Raw genomic sequence first — 19,916 nt, forward strand, 5'->3', positions numbered from 1 at the left:
TGACACCGAGTTGATCTCAGCAATCTCCGAGAGCAACAGGGGCAGCGCGCCGGGACCCGATTCCATTACCTACAAGTTACTTAACAACCTCGAGCACAAGGCCCACAGACAGCTGCTCGGGTATATGAACCGGGTCTGGGAGTCTGGCAATCTTCCACACGAATGGAAAGAGGCAGAAGTCCGCTTCATACCCAAGCCTGGGAAGACACCTCACATCGACAACATGCGACCGATATCCCTCACGTCCTGCGTGGGGAAGGTCATGGAACGTATGGTACTTAAGAGGTTGCAGCGACATCTTGATGCCACCGATCAGATGCCAGAGACAATGTATGGCTTTAGGCAACACCTGGGCACCCAGGATGTTCTCGTACAACTCAACGAACTGGTAATTAAGCGAGCAACGAAGCAGGCGCCGCGAGCGATACTAGCGCTAGACCTCACAGGGGCATTTGATAACGTCACACATGAAAGTGTCCTCCGCAACCTGCGCAACACGGGTTGCGGAGTGAAAACTTACAACTACATCCGAGACTTTCTTCGTGACCGAACGGCAAGGATCAGAATAGGAGAGGAGACATCCCAACCGATCTACCTGGGGGATCGAGGAACGCCGCAAGGTTCGGTCCTTTCCCCTCTGTTATTTAACATTGCTCTCTTGCCGTTGCCCAAGCTTCTCGAATCAATAGATGGTCTGGGCCACGCATTATATGCCGACGACATCACCCTCTGGACTGCGAGGGCAGGGTCGGATGGCTGGATAGAAAACACGCTCCAAAAAGCGGCTGACACGATCAACAGCTATGTGAAGACATGTGGCCTTTGCTGTTCGCCTCAAAAATCGGAGCTGACCGTTGTCAGACCACGTGCATCAAGTACCCAAGCAGAAAATATAGAAATCACTTTGGAAGGGAACCGGATCCTCCCGGTACCACAACTCAGGATCCTGGGCCTCCTGATCCAGGCAGACGGCAAGGCAACAGCCATGATTAGAAAAATGAAGCTCACGTCAGACCAAATCTTGAACATGATCAGACGAGTGGCCAACAGGCAGAGGGGTCTGAAGGAATCGGACACCTTGCGCCTCGTTGAGGCCTTTGTTATATCACGAATCGTCTACGCGGCGCCGTACCTGCAGCTCCTCAAGAAGGACGTCTTACTACTTGACGCAATAATCAGGAAAGCCACGAAGCAGGCCCTGGGTATTCCCATACATTCATCCACGACAAAATTACTTCAAATGGGAGTGCACAACACAGTAGCCGAGCTCGTAGAAGCCCACCTATCCAATCAAAGGGTACGCCTTAGCCAGACCAAGGCGGGCAGAAGCGTCCTCCGCAAGCTAGGATGGCAAGAATCGCACTACACCCGCCACGACCAATTACCCGAAAAGCTGAGCGAGAAGTTGGAATGCAAACCACTACCACGCAACATGAACCCCACAAGGCATGCCGGACGACGCGACGCCCGCGCAAGAGCCATCTCCAGGACCCTGGAGGAAGACGACACTGTTTTATATACAGACGCCTCTCTATCGAAACGCTCCACGAGGGCAACAGTCGTGGTCACCGGGCTAGAAAAGCTGGTCACCTGCGCATCAATCTACACTCCGTCTTCGGAGGAAGCAGAAGAAGCAGCGATAGCTCTCGCACTCCTGCAACCAAACGTCACCAAGATCGTCACGGACTCACAGGCTGCATACAAGAACTACAGATCTGGCTGGGTGTCCCTTGGGGCACTAAAAATTCTTGGTAAAGCTACGCCTCCTAAACAAGCAATCGAATTAGTTTGGGTCCCGGCTCACTCCTTAGTTGAGGGCAATGAATATGCTCATCAACAGGCCCGAGCGCTAAACTCCCGGGCCAACGAGGAGGAGGCAAGGGGATGGCAACCCATCACAAACTACAGAGATATAATCAGATATTACAGGGACGGCAGGAAGACTTTCCCGCACCCCCACCACTCCTTGACCAGAGCCGAACAAACAATATACAGGCAAATCCAGGCAGGATCCTTTCCCCACCCCTGCCTCCAGAACAAAATGTACCCAGAGAGATATAAGAACACATGTCCTCACTGCAATGCATTAGGCACCCTTCGGCACGTCATAGGAGAGTGCAATTTTTCCATTGACCACCCCCCACCTATACCCATAACTAACCGCCCTGCTATCCCCACTCTTTCCGAGCGATGGGAGATCATGCTGTCCAGCCCCGCCCTGGAAGACCAGCTCCGACTGATCCACAGGGGCCAGGCGGCCCTGGAAGCATATGGAGCCCGCGAAGAGGGAGCCACCCCATCAGACGCTTAACGCATTTCAGTTCACAATGGACCAGTAAAGTTGTTTCTCTCTCTCTCTCAGAGAAACCGACAATCGGTGGCGCGCTGGATTGTTCGCTCGTTCCGAGCACGCTTAGCTGAGACGACTCGTGGAACGGGCAGCGCACTGACCACGACATGAACGAGAGATCGATTCGGCGCGGCGGTTAGTCCGGCGCCACAAGGGACAGCCAGCAGCTCAGGCGCGCGTCGTATACACAAAGCGCGCGCAGAAAGAAACGCGACACGATCGAGTGATTGTGCACTGCGCGCAGCGTTCCTTCTTTGCACATAGATATATTTTAAATTGTTGCTTTGGTGTAGTTCTCCGAGAGAAAACCGGTAGATGAAAGCTCAGGCCGGCCCACAAGGATTACTGCCGCCGAATGTCGAAAGCCTAGCTCCTCCGATCGGTGAAGCTCGTAAAACTACGGGAACGAAGAACAGCGGTAACGCCCGCGGAAATAGAGAACGCCAGTCAAAGCGCGCTGCACGGTAAAGCATTATGCGCCCTTTCGGTGATGCCGATGTGTACCATCGTTACTGTCGTGTCCCAGTTGCACGCTTTTCTATCGTTCGCCTGCTCTCTCTCTCTCTCTCTCTCAGTGGCTTGAATTATGAGCCAACATGCCCAAGCAAGTATATGCCGCTATAAGGTAAAACTCAGCGTCCGTATACACGACGTAATATTGGTCTCATAATCATCCGCATGTATATACGCGCAGAAGGGGGAAGCGCAATTACTCCCGCAAACAGCGTGACGAGGTCGTTGAACCCTCGGGCTTTTGAAACGCGACAAACGGGGGCCTGTGCTTCCGTGCACGCTGACATGACGCGTCGACATGACTGCAGCGTGCGCGGTTGTGTACGGGGCCTGCGCATAATGAAGTGCGCGTCTGTTTACCTCGTGCTCAGCAGTGAGTGCCCGTGTCGTTCCTGCACACTCGGGAAACGAGGTCTGCTGTATGTGCATAGCGGTCTGCTTTGCCGAAAACAACGCTGGCCCTCAAAGAGGCATTATGTTATGCAAGCCTCTCGCACCTAAATCGTTTCGCACTTGCTAGCATGACCTACTTTCTTCCGTCAATTCATTTGTGTGGGAAAGCTGTACCACACAAAGCGCATCCGGAGCTTCTAAGGCTTGGTCGCCGACGCCTGAGCGTAATGAACGGGAACCTCATCAATCAAGACGCAGGGAGAAAGAAAAAATTTTACGCCCTTATGTGGCCATCTTGTCCCCAAACAATTATCGTAATCTGTCTTGCGTACATTTTCTTTCTTTCTTTCTTTCTTTCTTTCTTTCTTTCTTTCTTTCTTTCTTTCTTTCTTTCTTTCTTTCTTTCTTTTAACGCTGATACCACTAGTATGCGCATTCCGCTCATGCAGACGTTCCAGCCGGCGGCGGCGGCAGACAGTCTCTCGGAAGAGCTCGTCTCTTCTTTTATTTCGCGCTGCTTTCCGCAGGAAGGAATAAACGTTTGCTGTGTGATTTTGTCTTATATAAGATCATTGGCACGCGAAAATGAATAATACTGGCTAACGGAGGTCCCAGGAGAGCCCATAAGATTATAATAGAGGGTTCATGATTACGTTGCGCTTAGTGTTACACTGACGATTTTAAGTGAAGGACAGGACGTGGTCGTACGTAGGCCAAACTACCAACTGTTTAATACTGCTAAAGAACTCGTTTATATACAAGGAGATATGGCGCGGGAGGGGGCAGATATAAAAAGATATGACAAGGCGACGACATGTGATCATACTTTGGGCCAGGCATACATCGTTCACTTGCACCCGTTCGCTCTGGCAAACTCGACCTCAACTTCGATAAGCGCGATGGACGGAGTGCTTACGCACATCTCTTTTTCTTTAGCTATCGAAACTGTCAGCTTTAGCTTTAGAAACTTTCATCAGCATGTTCAAGAAAGCGCATGAAGGTCTAGAATTCACGTACGAGACTCCTACCGAAGGTCGATGGCAGTACCTTGATATAAACAATAGGCTCAGAGGCTCCCACATCTGCTGGTGCTACAAAACTAGAGGTGAAAAAGAAATTCTGAGGTATGACTCTTGCCATTCTATGATTTGCATGAAGGTCTAGAATTCACGTACGAGACTCCTACCGAAGGTCGATGAAGTACCTTGACATAAACAATAGGCTCAGAGGCTCCCACATCTGCTGGTGCTACAAAACTAGAGGTGAAAAAGAAATTCTGAGGTATGACTCTTGCCATTCTAACAGCATAAAGAGAGCTATCGCCAATGCTTGCATCAGTCAAGCAGTTGATAAATTATGCCGCCATGCTATGGGGGAGAGCATCCATTTGCAAGTAAGCCGGGTACCCGAACAGTATGGTGGTACAAATCTGTGAAAACATGTTGCCCGAAATCAGAATCAACAGAAAACTGCAAAAAACATAGGAAAAAGAAAAATTGAAAAAAAAAGAACCCGTGGTGTTGCCTCACATCCATGGCTTGTCACATAGGACAAAAAAGACAGCCCAACGCCATGATGTTCAAGTACTGTTCTCCGCTCCGCAAAAACTAAAAGGCGTGTGCAAGAGGGTGAACGCAGGATCCAAAGAAAGCAGTCCAAACGCTACGGCCTGTCAGACTAAGCACGTGAAAAATTACGTGGAATGTGCCACTTCAGTGGTTTACCAAATCCCACTAGATTTCGGGAAAGTATACATTGGGCAAACTGGACGTTGTGTAAATGATAGGTTACGGGAGCACAAATACACGTGCCAGCTACTGACAGCACCTAGCAACTTGGCTGCACACTGCAAACAATGCAAACGCTCTCCGCTACTAGAAAACACCACAGTCATTGGCACATCAAAAACGAAAATGGGAAGCGCTTGCGATAGCTAAAGAAAGAGAGACGTGCGTAAGCACCCCGTCCATCGCGCTTAGCGATGTTGAGGTCGAGTTTGCCAGGGCGAATAGGTGCAAGGCGAATAGGTGCAAGTGAATAGGTGCAAGTGAAGTGCAAGTGAATAGGTGGCGAATAGGTACAAGTGAACGATGCATGCCTGGCCCAAAGTATGATCACATGCCGTAACCTTGTCATATCTATTTATATATCTCCCCCCTCCCCCCGCGCCATATCTCTTTGTGTATAAGCGCGTTCTTTAACAGTATTAAACAGTTGGTAGTTTAGCCTACGTGCGTCCACGCCCTATCCTTCACTTAAAATCGTCAGTGTAACACTAAGCGCAACATAGTCATTAACGTTCACCAACTAGCCCCCTTCATTGCTTTACTATATATAATAGAGGAGGAGGCGCAGGATCTCCAGGGCATCCAATGGGGCAGTGGACGGATCAAAGCTGGGACCAGGACGGTGCGGGTTCCAGCTTTGGTGGCCGCTTTGCCTCTCTGTGTCCTGGAGGCGCCGCCAGACTATACCAAACACGTTGGCACGTTGTTTACTTGCACTTGCGGCTCGATTTGCGAGCGGTGCGAAAAGAAGGAAGAGGCACGCCGGCTGCAGCGTCCTACAAAGAATTGCAGCTGCTATAACAGAGAGTCCGCTCCAGGGTGCATGGACCAATCCCGGAGTCAGTGCAATACCGGGTCGACCAGGCGAGGATGAAGCTGAGGATGAAAAATGTGGGTGACCCACCATGATTGCTCAGTGGCTATGGTTTTGGACTGCTGAGCACGAGGTCGCGGGATCGAACCCCGGCCACGGCGGCCGCATTTCGATGAGGGCGAAATTCGAAAACACCCGTGTACTTAGATTTAGGTGCACGTTAAAGAACTACAGCTGGTCGAAATTTCCGGAGTCTCCCACTACGGCGTGCCTCATAATCAGAAAGTGGTTTTGGCACGTAAAACCCCATAATTCTTTTAATATGTGCTGACAACGATGGCACGATACAACAAGCAAATGACGAACGGGCGCAGCAAATCCGGTTTAGAACTTTCACTTGTACCATATTGTGACACCTCTTACAATAGACAAGCCCCCACAAGATGGGCCCAGAGCAATTTTGCGGTTGAATCAAATTTCCCAAACCATATTCGACACAAAGTATGCAGATACGTAAGCGTAGATTCACTTACTATTGAGTTCGAATTTTATCGCCTGCTCGTAGTAGGCACATCCTTAACGAATAAACTGCATCAACATAAAAAAAAAATACAAGTGCACGCCAGTAACGTTGAGTAGCAGCTAGCTTTCATGCTCATTTCAAAGGTCGACTAGGCGTCGCAAGAACTTTATTCAAGCTAGAAACTAAATAAATAAATAAATAACACACTAACCTTCGTATGCAGACAATCACACGGAAACTTTTGTACGCGAAGGCTTAGCACTGCTAGAAATAACCCACGAGATAACTCAACAGTATTAATAATAACCAAACAGTGAGATAATAACCCACCAGTATTAGATTCCTTGACAGTATACTTTTATTTCGGGACGAGCAGGTTTACTGGAAGTACGAACCACGTGCCAATAAGCCACTGCTTCCGTACGACTCTGCTAATGCAAAACTGGTTAAGAGGGGCATTGCAAAATCATGCCTTTCTAACGCATTGTACAAGTCTTGTCCTGAACTAATGGCTGCTAACTTCAATGAACAAACCCTCTGGCTGACTGCTTCTGGGTACTGTTACGGTTGGCGTGTACCACCAACACCTCTTAGACAAGTTCCCTAGAGGGTGTTGGTACCACCCCGTGCAGGAAGGATGCTCGAAAGACACTGCTCTACCGAAACGGAAGATGGATTCCTAATTTGCTATGGTTGTCTCGTGGGGATGCCGATCTGGCAGGCGCCCCGCAGTGATGACGGGCCCCTTTGTACACGTGACCAAGGGGAGAACGCTTTCCGCGAACCAACGCCGCCTACGACCCACGACGCACGTGTAGCCGCCAGCGGAGAGAAGCACGTGCGAACGTCACCTGCGACAGGGATCAGCAGCCCATCCACGACCAGACTCAGTGCCTGTCATGTGACATTGACGTGAACACGATCCCGCCTACGATTTTAGGGGGCCTATTTAAGGGGCCCCGCAATGTACTTTTGACTTCATTCATTCTATTCTTCTTATCCTTCACCGAACTTTGAAATAAACAGTGCGAGTTTCGCACTGGAAATCGTCTCGTCCTTGCCTGGTCGCCATGGTCTACCGGACGCCTGCAGCCCGCCGACAACGCCACGCTACCCAATAGTAATGCCGGTCGAGCTTCGAGAAACGGCGTCGCAGCAGTACCCCACTCATGTACTAGTCCGTGTCGCCGAAAGCATCCTGAAACGGAGGTCGTCAAAACTACCGGATGTCTTGCGGGCTTCTGTTAGGAAACAGAAGTTTGCGGTGATTCCACGGCTTGTCACGTCGAATAAAAATGATTGGGCAAAAGGCGAATGTTCAAGTTTTTTTTTCTACTCCTGACGAGGTTCAAAAAATGTGCAAGATGAGCAATCCGGGCGCCTCGCACAAGATTGGGTGCAACAAGAAGCACAAGGACGAGTTCATCAAATTTGCGGTATCGATCGTGCAGAGTATACCGATTTCTTGTGGTAAGACAAGGCCAAAGTGGGAGGTCTGTAAATGATCGCCTCCGTGACCACCATGGAAATGTGAGGGACAAGTGCGGAGGGTTTCTTGATCTGCACTGTAGGAAGTCCGAGTCTAGTGATGATGGTAGTGCTGTTTTCAATTCCGGCCAAAGCGCGATCTCCGCTGCAATATCGAGCTGCGTGCAGATCTGTCAAGACTGCACCACCGTCACGAAAAGCAGCCGCCAACTGATGCGTGAAATTATCGAGGCAGATATAATAGATAGTTTAGGGGATAACTTTGCGTACCAGTTTTCGATTGCTTTAACATCGAAGAAATTGCGATGCTTGCAGCGTCACTTATTGTTTCGCTAGGTGCGCTTGCGTGATGTTCGGCCACAAAATGCCTTTGCACACCGCGCTTCGCGGGTCTCAATGAATTCTTGCAAGTTAGCGCTCGTGCGTCTCCTTTCACCGTAGTCGTCTGATTATGCGCTTGGAGTTTTTTGTCACCTCATACCAACACGCCCAAACAGCCCCGTTATTAAAGAGACGAAATAACTAATTAATTATTAGACAAACGGCAGACAAGGAGGTGGAGGGAAGGTTGCCATGGTGTGGCATCTTCCGCTCCCTTCGTTCCGTTTCTCTTCACGCGCCTTCCGCCATCCCCCATTTTCAACGTAACTGTCGGGAAAAACGCTCCATTTTGGATTTGAGTTTATTTGTTCTGTTTTCCAGGTATGAGCAGAAGCTAAACACTCTGCTCGTTGAACGCTCCTTCACACAGACAACATATGCTGTAGGCAAGATATCTGCTCAGAAATTAGGATGGGGCATTTTATACACAATAACAGAATTAACAGATTAAAAAAAACGAAAAAGAAACAAGGAAAATGGAGTACACTTATTACATTTATAATGCATATAATGCAAAACAAATGGATAAATCACACAAAAAGCAATCTAGGCACAACATTACTTGACTAAAAAGTTATAAGTGCAATCACAAATGTTTTGAAAAACGATTGTAACCTGTCTGAATAACTTGCACGTATACCGTCTCGTGTATATTACACGGCTTAGTTGGTGACAAACGCACACTCCAATTTCTCGATGTATTTTCCAGCCGCGTTTGCACTCCGTCGGCGCTTCCGGAATCTCGGTGACCACGGTCGTGACGTCTGCTTCAACGCCACTGGTGGCAAACACTGCGTGAGCTGGCGTGCGTGAACGCTTTTGTCTGTAATGCTAACAGAATTTATTGTTGTGATGGTGCACAGTTACGTGTATAGGCGGCTTGTGACGACCTATATACGCTGTCAGTGCCAGGAGCCGCCAGTCTGCACGTGCAATAAAAATGGAAACAGTTCTCTCTCTCTGTGTGTGTGTGTGTGTGTGTGTGTGTGTGTGTGCGTGCGTGCGTGCGCGCGTGTGTGTGTGTGTGTGTGTGTGTGTGTGTGTGTGTGTGTGTGTGTGTGTGTGTGTGTGTGTGTGTGTGTGTGTGTGTGTGTGTGTGTGTGTGTGTGTGTGTGTGTGTTTAGTCCGACCGCCTCGCGATTTACAACAGAAAATGTGCAGTACATGTGCCTGATCGACTAGCATGGCTACCCCATGCGGATGGAGGTGCTGAGAGCGGTTAGAGCCTCCGACAAAACTAGAACAAAGACAACAACGAAACCGCCTTTATGTTAATCGTCGACTCGGGTTCCGTTCCTTGATGTGCACGGTAGAAACGGCACCGCCTTTTTTTGAAATATTAACCCTTTGAGACGTTGTCTATGTGCGTAGCAGGAGAGTGCATCAATAGCAAAATCACTGATGAAAGTAATGGTGTTTAAAATGTGTTTCATACAACTTGAAACAACTTTTATTGGAACTGTGCTGCAATTTTCAACAACGTGCGCAATATTTTAGCAAAATGAGTGGGAAGGTAGACGACTGGGTGTTCTTACTCTGTGTCAGTATGATGTATGCAGCGGGTTCACTTCTTTCATTGTTTTTCACAATGCCATGTACCAGGCATAATTTTCAAGTGGCTGGATAAGTGCTTTTCAAGCTTTTCAAAACACAAAATGGTATATGTTCTCATATTTGATGTTCCTGTAGTGATTTCTCGCATGGAGTCGAAATTTTGTAACTTTGACAAAACTCGCTAAACAATCTAAAATTATTTATCTTTTCTGCAGCTGTACGCTTTCTATGATTCTGAAGATGCAAGAAATGTGATGAAAGCAAGTTTTCAATCAACGGGATAGAGTGGCGCCTGAAAGCGTTAAGCATGAAATGCTTTTCGCTCCTGTTGTCGGTGACCTTCACATCACCTTGAACCAAAAGCCAGAGTCGTCATCCGGGCACTCAAACGAGATCACCCGGGCAACCATTGACACCCTTAAAAAATGCGGTCTCTGCCCCCCAACCTTCGCACAGCACCGCACTACACACGCTACTTACTGCCCAAACAAGTTACAAAAGATATTGCTTCCGAGTTCTTCCTAATGTTTGTTCACAATATCACTCAAGCTTTTAGTAAGCTTCTATTACGCTTCTAGCAGTAACTTCTAGTACGCTGAAGTTTTATTTGTCATTTCCAATAGCGACGTTCAAAAGGCAGATACAGGGCACCATACACTTCATTGTCATCTTCTGGCGCTGAGGGCTGAAGCGTGGTATGAAATCTCGGTAGGGGCAGTTAGTCAAAAGCACAAAAAATATTTAAACTTAAATTTGTTTTCTTCCCGGCGAGCTAAATGAAAACAAATCACAAATGTACTCTCCAACACTTACGGCCTTTTGTGCAATTCACAGGCTCCAAGTGTTCAGAGCAAGCACTTCAGAGCAAGACGGAGGGCATTTTTACGAGGGCAGGGAGTGCGGGGACTGTGTTCGCCCAGTTTGTTGCAGTGCCGTAGCGCAGCGCAGCGCAATTTGGGCATAAAAGGGTTGCATGCGAAGTCTCTAACTTCGCGCACAGGGGGCCACCGCTTTCCTTCTCTCTTTCCTCCGAAGGCAGCGTGCAGCAGCGGAGAGGAAAACACTTGCTGCTGTCCGCTCCTAAACAGACCAGGTAAATAAGGTGGAAAGTTTTCATCTTTCCGGAGGGGGGGGGTGCAGGAGGGGGGGGGTGCAGGAGGGGGGGGGCCTAGGGCCCGATCAACTTTCTGAACCCCACACATAAGCAAATAAATAAATAAATAAATAACTTTTAATAACATCCGCTCTTGAAGAAACTTCGTGTACCCTTGAAGAATTGTTCACTGAAGTGACGGCCTTATAAGAGCAATTACAAGACCTCGCAGTAGGAGACAGTTCAATTTCACAGCCCGAGTCCCCTCACTCCACCAAGAGACAGGCGTCTCTTTATGAACCGTACGACAAGCGGATTCAGTGAAATACGTTGGGAAGACATGTGCTAATAGTTTTTTAGCGCAAAGAAACTATTAACATGCAATACTAACTAGCCCACCAGTCTGTTTTGAAGACTGATTTTGAATGCGTTTTGTGCGCATTAGGTCGCACAAATACACATCAATGATAAAAGCCATGTGCGTCTTCTGAAAGTTTTAATGCGCATAGATACAATCAAGAAATTTTTTCCAGAAGAAAGGTCACTTGAGAAGACAATACATAACATATATAAAAAATTACACAACAATATAATGTCTAAATAAGTCTTCTGACTAGAATTACTAGCATAAAGCAACGAAACACCATAACACAATAGTTTAATTACTTGTCAAAGCATGCCTTAGGTCATTGATTTCAATTACAGCCCGGGAGCACAATAAAGGCTTGTAGGGTAATAAATTATCAAGCATACAAATAAACAATCATATTAACAAATAAATAAACAAATAATAAGACAGCGATATCTCAAAAGTGCGAAAGGAAACGAGAGGAAGTAGGAATAGCGTGGATTGCGTTATTGAGCAGCTGATACAGCATGTGACGAATCAAAATTAATAAGGAAAATGCACAGCATTGACTAATAAGTTTTACAAAAGAGCGCAACCAAACATCTTCGCATAACCGAAAGGCCTCACTCTGCTTGCGCTGTTATGTACCCCATTTTCGTTGCTTTGTACAACTTTTTGCATTGTTTTCTAAGCCAGGTGGTTCGCGTGAAGCTTCCCTCACTGCCTCCTCTCGCATTAGCGCTTGATAACTTTTGCCAACTGAAGACCTCATGTATTCCTTACTGTAGAAGGATCATCCTCCTTAAAACTGGCGCCCTGGTACAAAACGGGTAAGAGATATGCGATAACTACCAAATTCTTTCTTCTATCAAGACTTATCGCCACGCAACTTTCATGAAGACGCACCCCTCCATTAGAACGAGACCAAACAATTTTCTGAATCCGTCAGTTACGCCGAATCAGATTCAGCCAGTTACGCCGAATCAGCCAGTTGAGCGCGTATTTTTCTCAAGTCTCTGTGTGACTGCGCTTGGCTGTCCGTGCGCCTGAGGAGTACGACATACACGGCTTGTGCGCTTCATTTTGGAGGCAATCTGCGCCGCCTATAGTGTTACGTTACCGCTGGTGCTTATGCAATGTAAAATATGTTTCCTTCTCGGCATCAGACGGGTTTTGGCGAAGTACCGATAAGCGATGAGCCCACTGTTGGCTTTGTCGTTGGTGCTATTGGTGGTGCGTTTGTAGCTCGTGCACATTGCGACGTCCGCAGCCGTGGCACAATCAAGGTCGATGCTTATTTTCGATTTCTCGTTTTATTTCTCGTCGTCACCATGATGTTCCGTATAAAGTCCAAAAGGCATATACGAAAGCTAGAGCGCACCCACACATCGCGAGTGCGAGAAAAAGCACGTAACAGCTAGTGAGGCCGAAATGTATGGAGGCTTGATAGGAATTATCTTCCCACGTGCTCGACATTCGGTTTAGTTGTAGGTCACGTGATCAAACGCGCACTTGGGAAGGAGAGTGCGCGTCTTCTCCTCTATTCCTGCCATAACTACGAATGACTGTGCACGGCTGATGCTTACGCGGCTCGCATGCCGTATCTAATTGTTGGTAATCATTGGTGGGTGCAATGATCAAGGGTGAGCTGGGATGGCTGCTAACTTCATGCGCGCTGTCTTCCTTTTCGGGCTGTCTTTCCGCGATTAACAATAAAATTTTAAGTGAAAAGGTAGAGGCAACTCAAAAGAAACTTCAAATGATGTGGGTAACAGAACTCTGGTAATAACCCCCCCCCCCCCCCCGGAAAATATTGGAGAGGGCTCGGGCCGATCGGGTGAGCCTTTGGTCTGCTTGGGGGCGGACAGCAGCGAGTGCTTCACGGTCCCGCTGCGGTACGGTGACCTCAGAGGGAAAGCGGCGGCCCGCGCGCATAACTTCGAAATATAGATTTCGCATGCAGCGCCTATGCCCAAAACATGCTGCGGTGTGGCGCCGCAATGAAATGGACGGACGCAATCACCACAAGCCAAAACAAAATATGTATTCTCAATTAAAGAAGCCCTGCATGAGATGAAAACCAAGTGCAAAGAGCGACGGCACGAGTTGGAGCCCCGTTTCTCCTCTGTCGTGACGTCACGGTGTCACGTGATTTTAAAGGCGACACCGCCGCGCCTGAGGAGCTGGGTTGAGCTCTAGTAATATGCTTCGCATAAAATGAGAACACATGCTGTGAAAGGTAAAATGTGACTATTTGAATGCCAAAGCAGTTACAGGCTTCAGCGACAGCACAGTAAGCCGCAGAACCAAGAGAAACAGAACGTTGTTTCAGAGAAGGCAGAGTGGTCAGCCTGAGGATGACTTCCTTAGTCTGCTGCTCTGTGCTGAAAGAAAGGGGGAAAAAAAAAAAGAGGCTGGTGAGGGGTGATGAATGAATCAATGAACATTTATTGAAAGCAGTATGGCACTTTGCCAGCACGATGTAGGATTTCCAAACAGGTGTTTATTTTCAAGCTTACCTTATTATTTAACCGCTATTTCTTTTTCTAGAAGACATACAGCCAGAGAATAACATGCCAATGGTGGAAAATGTAGCTTTAACCAAATGAGCGCAAGAATAATGACCCTGCATTTCCCATCGGCCTCTAAGTCACAGTCCATGAGTTCTGTGCTTTTGTATATCACTGCAACTAATTCTGTGCATCTCATTTGATTTCTTCACTTGCCTTTTGACCTCTGAAGCTAGTCGGACACTTTGAGATGCCACAGCCCAATTTCAACAAATCCTTTTGTAATTTATTTCTACTGCACTGGCAGATTATATATTATAATTCATCCTGAGTGTTTGCCCAATAACTCCCTAAATAAGAAAATAAAGGGTGAAAATATCTAGGTTGCTGTTCTTTAGCCCAGCACACGTAATTTACTGAAGACTACACAGCCTGTACTAAAAGAAAAAAAAACACTGTCATATCTAGAAGTAGGTGTAAGCACAAACTACTTTGAATAGCATCAACTCTCATTGCTGTCTCTTTCATTAGGAGAGAATATCTAACTCCTTTCATCACCTTCTGGTTCTGTGTTTACATAGATGAGTGGGCCCAGACAAACTCGATGAAGAGAGAGTACAGTGTATGAAGAGGAAAACTGCATGTTACAGTGGATGGCATGCTCATAAAAGCGATATTGTAAACAAGACATGGGTTATGCAATGGCTACTGCAGCACATCCTGCTGTAGTTATCACAGTTACGTGAACAACCTGGTGGGATGATGCTGAAGAATCATGCATGCAGAGACAGCATGCTTTGCTGGAATAGATGTCAAGCAAGGGCACACACTGCAGTAGCTGCAAAGGTGTTGGTATGGAGTTTAAGTGCATGACATAACATGCATGCATTTGTCTCTGTGACGTACGAACTCAAGGGAGACCACATATTAAATCAGGCTTGGAGATTGCTAAACTGAAATTTTCTGTTACACGCACACGCGTACAACCAACTTCTCAGGAGGCAAGTACCCAGACATCACTCTTTCCTCGAACCCATTACAAGAAACTGCAATAACATGACTAGCAGGACCATTTATTCCTCCTATGGTCATGATTATCACTTTTTCTTTCTTGCTTCCTCTTAATTTTCAAAACTGACACGTGCCTCCCTTTTTCTGAAATACACTAAGTGTTTCACAAACAGCAACACTTCGTCTATCATGCTGGCACTCATCTGGCAGTGGATATCAGGTGAGTGATCAGGTGAGTGAGGTAGTACCTGGTGAGAAATGAAATCCTGTTTGGATACTGTAGTGCAATTTTATTTCATAAGTGATGACAAGTCATGGACTACGTTTGGTGAGGCATGCTAAAGCTTGGAAACTGGCGAGACTCTTTCAGACACCATCAGGCCAGCGAGAATCTTGAGTTCAAACCTGGCTAATGTCACGTGTAAGACTCTTTTTAAAATTAACTGATGGGGGGCACAGGTGAAAGGCTTGTCTACAAGCACAAGCAGCTTAAATAAAGCAGTTTATAAGCTTAGAACTTGGCAAGCTGCATGGTAGCATTACTGAGTTGCCAAATTATTCAGCATTTAAAAAGTCACTCACGTGATGGAGGCTAAAGAATATTCTCAGTAGCATCTTGGTTGTCTCCAGTGAAGGCACGACAGATGTTGGAAAGTACAGCTAGCTCTGAGCTTGGTAGCACATGAGCATTTATACCAGTTTCCCAATACTGCACCACCCCATCCTGCTGTGGCTTGATGCATGTCAAGTGGGACCTATGCAGGAAAGGTATCTTGATGAAGCTGTGAAAATGAAGAACCAACTATGTGCTATTATTCAAGGTGTAATATACCATGGTCAAATGTGTGGCAGCAAAAATGATAAAAAGTTGATTGCATAATGCTACTCATGCATCCTTGCACATAAGTCCCATTTGTGGGAGTGATCAAACATTGTGTGCTGTTGAGCCAAACTGAGAGACATGACCTGCTGCTTAAATCCATTAATGAATGTTACCAAATTGGCACAAATATAATGCAGGTGACACATGGGCTTCCGACTGCTTAGTATATACCTAGGTATTTGATTATAACCTGAAATAATGACACCTAATGCCATAACACTGTTGCACCCATGGGTTTAATGCCATGGGCAATCTGTCACAGCTGACACCTGCACACATGCCAGAGCTCTTGAGGGAACACACTGCAGCAATGGATTGTCACATCATGCTGTTCTAGAACACTCTAACAGCAGCATCACTACAGCGATTGGGTTACTGGCCCTTATGATCCTCTATGGGCATTCTTTACTGTAGCTGTACTTTGCATCATAGCTTCCATATCTTGTTCACTTAGGTGTGGTATTCCCTATTAGCAGGCTCATGCCCCCTGCCATTGAGTGTGTGTGTATACAGTTGTAACCTCAATATAAAAAACATGAATACAATGAATTAACAGATGTAAAGAAAGCATTTTCCTTCTAGATGTTACTTGGTCGTAATGAGCTTTTATAGAAATGTGACGAAGGGAGCTAATAAAAAGAAATTAGTTTATATTTATGCACACACTGCGCACATAAATTCACACATGCTGTCAGTAAAAAGTGAAAGCAATTGAGGACAAAATATTAAGAGCATAATTTTTCTGTACTCTCAATATGTCTTCTCCATTCTGCTGAGAGACTGCAATTTGTTGAACTATATAGATATGTAATATTAGCAGAATAAAAGCCACAAATTAGTTATAGTAATCTTTATGTATAAAATTTCCTGCTAGGCACTGCATTGCTATGCTTTCTAAACATCGTTATTGTTCTTTTTGCATACATCATAGACAACTTTCATTGCGTTAAAGCAATGTGAGATGAATATAAGGACTGGGACTTGTTCCTTGGTACTGTTCTGGCATAACTACCACCCTTTGTAAATGGTGCCGACATGGAACATTGCAGCACCAATTCAATTCAAAGTCTCGGCAGCTGCTTTCATTTCTACTAGCTATATATAGAGGGTGTGAAGTTGCCCAAGACAAATTGCAGATTTTGTTGTTTAGCTTCGCAGTGGTCCCGTGCAGTACCACCAGTACAGTTGAGCACTGTGATTTTTCTACTCTTTTGTTTTACCATTCTCCTTCTAAACCATTTTCCTGCACTCACTTGCAGTGTGTCTCAGCTGCAAAAACTTGAAACAGTTGCAGCTAATCTACAGTGGCACATAAACATTTTGCAGTTTGCAGTGTGGCTTTGATGCAGTACAGAGTACAAAATTGCAGCAAAGAGAGATGGAATTATACATAGAAGGGCTGATGAAACTTACCACTCTAGCCCGGTCTAGTAGTAATATGAGGCAAGGACAACAGCAGCACAGAACAAGCTGTCCTGTGGGACAAACAGCTTCAAATTAGGTGAACGCCGCCGAATCGCACAACTGTGACAGCCGCAAGCTACCTAAAATACTTACTCCATTATAGAACTCCGAAACGCAGACGTCAGTGTCGGAATCCCAAAGGCAGCGGCAAGCCATCCTGCAAAAAGAAAACAATACCCAGTGCACAACCTCACATTGCTTCGTATACGGAATATTACGCAACAAGAGCAAATAACACAAGTTGCTAGACTTCAGTGTTGCATGAGTTAATTAAATTTGCAACATTTGCAATCTACTACAAATATCTGCCCGACATGGTCTCCGCTACACAGACCACTCTGGGCATTTATCCTGCATTGCAGCTTACTAGAGGTGAGTGTTATCACTCACCTTGCTCCTTCACCGCGTTGTTCGCTGATGACTACTTGCACCACGTACTTGTATCTTTCGAAACCCAATTCTGAAACATAATTTGGACACAAACGATACGCGTGACAGCAAATTCTAAAGAATGTACCTTGTAGTCTTTCGCATATCCTTTGCGAGGTTTCTTTCGTCCACTGTGCTACCTGACTGGAGTCGTAAATTTTGTCGTCGAACTCAGTCATCAAGGCATCTTTCAAACACTCTCGGGCCGCTTGGGCTGAAAACCTATAAAAAACGGAGCTGTTTCTCAAACAACGATATCGCTAGCACTTTAAAAATAAACAGACGATACTGTAATGTCGGTAAGGCTATATAATTAACGCAGTGTTACGAAATAAACCTACTTTTTATCAGGTGCCAAACGCAACTCGTATGTGTTGGCGGCCATTTTAGTTTGGCAAACGTAACCATGGTTGTCATGACGACGACGTTATGGATTTGATAGAGGCACCATAGTGGTTGTCCTGCTTTCTAGCCATCTGGTGGTCATCCGCTCAAATCATAGGCTCAAATGAAATAGACGCGTAGACTGAAAGTCACCCCACTATGTTACGCTATGCTCACCCGGCAGCGCCTCCATATGGCGCCTTCTCGGAAGCGCTGCATTAGGCAGCATAGTAGCAAGAGCTTGGTGGCGCAAGCCACCGCCCCGTTCCAAAGGGGACGCTCATAACATACATCCATCCATCCATCCATCCATCCATGCATTTGTTCATCTCATCTTTTTGCAGTGGCGTGTTTCGATGGCTGGCTGTGTATGTCTCGCAGTGCTGGTACAGTTGGTGCGGGGATGAGTTGAATCGGCGTTCCTAATCAACCAGCGCCGACACTATGTCGGCGACTGGCATGTTAGCCGTTGCTGTCACGCTGCTGAGCTTCGTCGTACCCTTCGCTAGCTGTCACGGAAAAGCAGAGCACTCGCAACGAGGCCGCCAACAGGAACTCGAAGTCGTCGGCCGAATCCTGAGTGTCTTCGCGAAGCAAGAGAAAGATCCGTGCATACCACGCGGGCGCATCCTAGCTATCATACGGACTGAAAAAACCAGGTTGTCTAGTACTTTGTGACGTTTCTAGCGTAGCGGGCTTTCGATGATAAAAGCAGATAAAAGCTTCAGCGTGTCCATTTGGCTACAACCGTTTCCATGGCATTTGGTGCAGTACGCTTTGCGAGCAAGCTCACAATATACATTTTCGTTTTGGACAACGCGGTATACTTACTGTAGTGCTTGCTGCTCGATGTGCGATACTCCAGAACTAACAGTTTGTGGCAACGACAAAAAATAAAAATCATGCGCCTCAAGCGATGCCACTGCATGGTTATCGCTTCGACGCGGTAATCGTGTTAACTGCAGCTACTTTGCTCCCCATGCCTTTCGAGCAAAGCACCACGCAGCTAACCTGCTTTTTGCAGCACAAAACTTGCTTCCAAAATTGCTTAACATTTGCATAGGGTATATATTTTACTTGCCCACATGTTGCACGACAGGTGACGCGGCGAAAAAATACATAAACAAGTACATCTACTTTTGAGAGCCCACGTTCATGTACCAGAGATCGGACGATCTCTGATACGAGGGTGGCGTCCATGAAATCGATCAAATCCTCACTACCTGCAAGCATGGCACCAGCCAAAGTTTATGCCAAAACGTTTTCTGGCATATTGGCACATATTATAAATATGACTGCTTTCAATGACTGCCCATAAAAAAGGCGTCTGGTAAGAACGACAACCATCTATAGTTCCACCCGAGTCTTGCAGAGGCTTTGATTGATGAGAGCACCCTACCACAGCCCCACAACAAAGGATGCAAATCATCAGGTGCCCGAAGATGTCGTTGCTTTTCGCCTCGCCACTTCCCCAAGTCGATATCAAAAGCCCACAAGAAGATGCTTCATGTGCTCATAACGATTCTCGTGTGACCATTAGGCGAGGTTTGCTATGCGGCACTGTGCACCATTCCTTCCTTTGAAATGTACCACACAGAAGCCAACATTTAGAGCCATGCTTAAACCAAGCAGCGCAAAGAATACGACTTGTTACTAAGATAAGGCCAATAACACAGGCATTCATGAAAATAACAGTATCACTCTATTTTAGTGCAAAGAACACACTTTCTCTGCTAACGTCAGAATTTGGAAGCCCTGCAGTCAAGTTTTATTAGTACTGTCGTTAAGATTTTTTATATTTTCCACAATATAACCGATATATTTAGCTTGCTTTTGCAGAGTGCAAAATACCAAAAGGGTTAAAGCATGCATCTTTGTGTTATACAGTAAAAGCTCGTTAATTCGAACTTCAATAATGCGAATTTATAGATAATTCGAACTGTACGATTTGGTCCGGCCAAGCTCCACAAAAGTCTATGCATAAAAAAGT

General features: G+C 46.4%; 1 protein-coding gene across 8 annotated transcripts; it reads right to left on the reverse strand.

The window, feature by feature from the left end:
- Positions 1 to 13,478: 13,478 nt before the first annotated feature.
- Positions 13,479 to 18,398, reverse strand: LOC135896901 (dynein light chain Tctex-type protein 2B-like). 8 transcript variants are annotated; one of them, XM_065425460.2, is made up of 8 exons: positions 18,243 to 18,398; positions 18,104 to 18,140; positions 17,631 to 17,764; positions 17,504 to 17,573; positions 17,207 to 17,270; positions 17,063 to 17,124; positions 15,349 to 15,521; positions 13,479 to 13,629 (listed from the first exon to the last, which is right to left on the reverse strand). In XM_065425460.2, the coding sequence occupies exons 1-6, from the start codon at positions 18,253 to 18,255 to the stop codon at positions 17,077 to 17,079; spliced, it is 366 nt and encodes a 121-aa protein (XP_065281532.1). In that variant the 5' UTR covers positions 18,256 to 18,398; the 3' UTR covers positions 13,479 to 13,629; positions 15,349 to 15,521; positions 17,063 to 17,076. The 8 variants fall into 8 exon arrangements, with proteins under 8 accessions (XP_065281532.1, XP_065281523.1, XP_065281540.1 ...); XM_065425451.2 differs by having other exon boundaries at positions 15,349 to 15,548; XM_065425468.2 differs by having other exon boundaries at positions 15,349 to 15,568.
- Between the last annotated feature and the right edge of the window lie 1,518 nt (positions 18,399 to 19,916).

This window comes from Dermacentor albipictus, chromosome 1 (genome assembly GCF_038994185.2).
Source record: "Dermacentor albipictus isolate Rhodes 1998 colony chromosome 1, USDA_Dalb.pri_finalv2, whole genome shotgun sequence".
NCBI classification, from domain to species: Eukaryota; Metazoa; Arthropoda; class Arachnida; order Ixodida; family Ixodidae; genus Dermacentor; species Dermacentor albipictus.

Excerpts from the sequence above, each read along its gene's own strand:
- LOC135896901 (XM_065425432.2), bottom strand. Across the intron at positions 17,765-18,103 it reads CCATATGGAGGCGCTGCCGG|GTTTTCAGCCCAAGCGGCCC; the intron begins GTGAGCATAGCG and ends CGTTTTTTATAG. Across the intron at positions 17,140-17,206 it reads TTTCGGAGTTCTATAATGGA|CTGTTTGTCCCACAGGACAG; the intron begins GTAAGTATTTTA and ends CCTAATTTGAAG.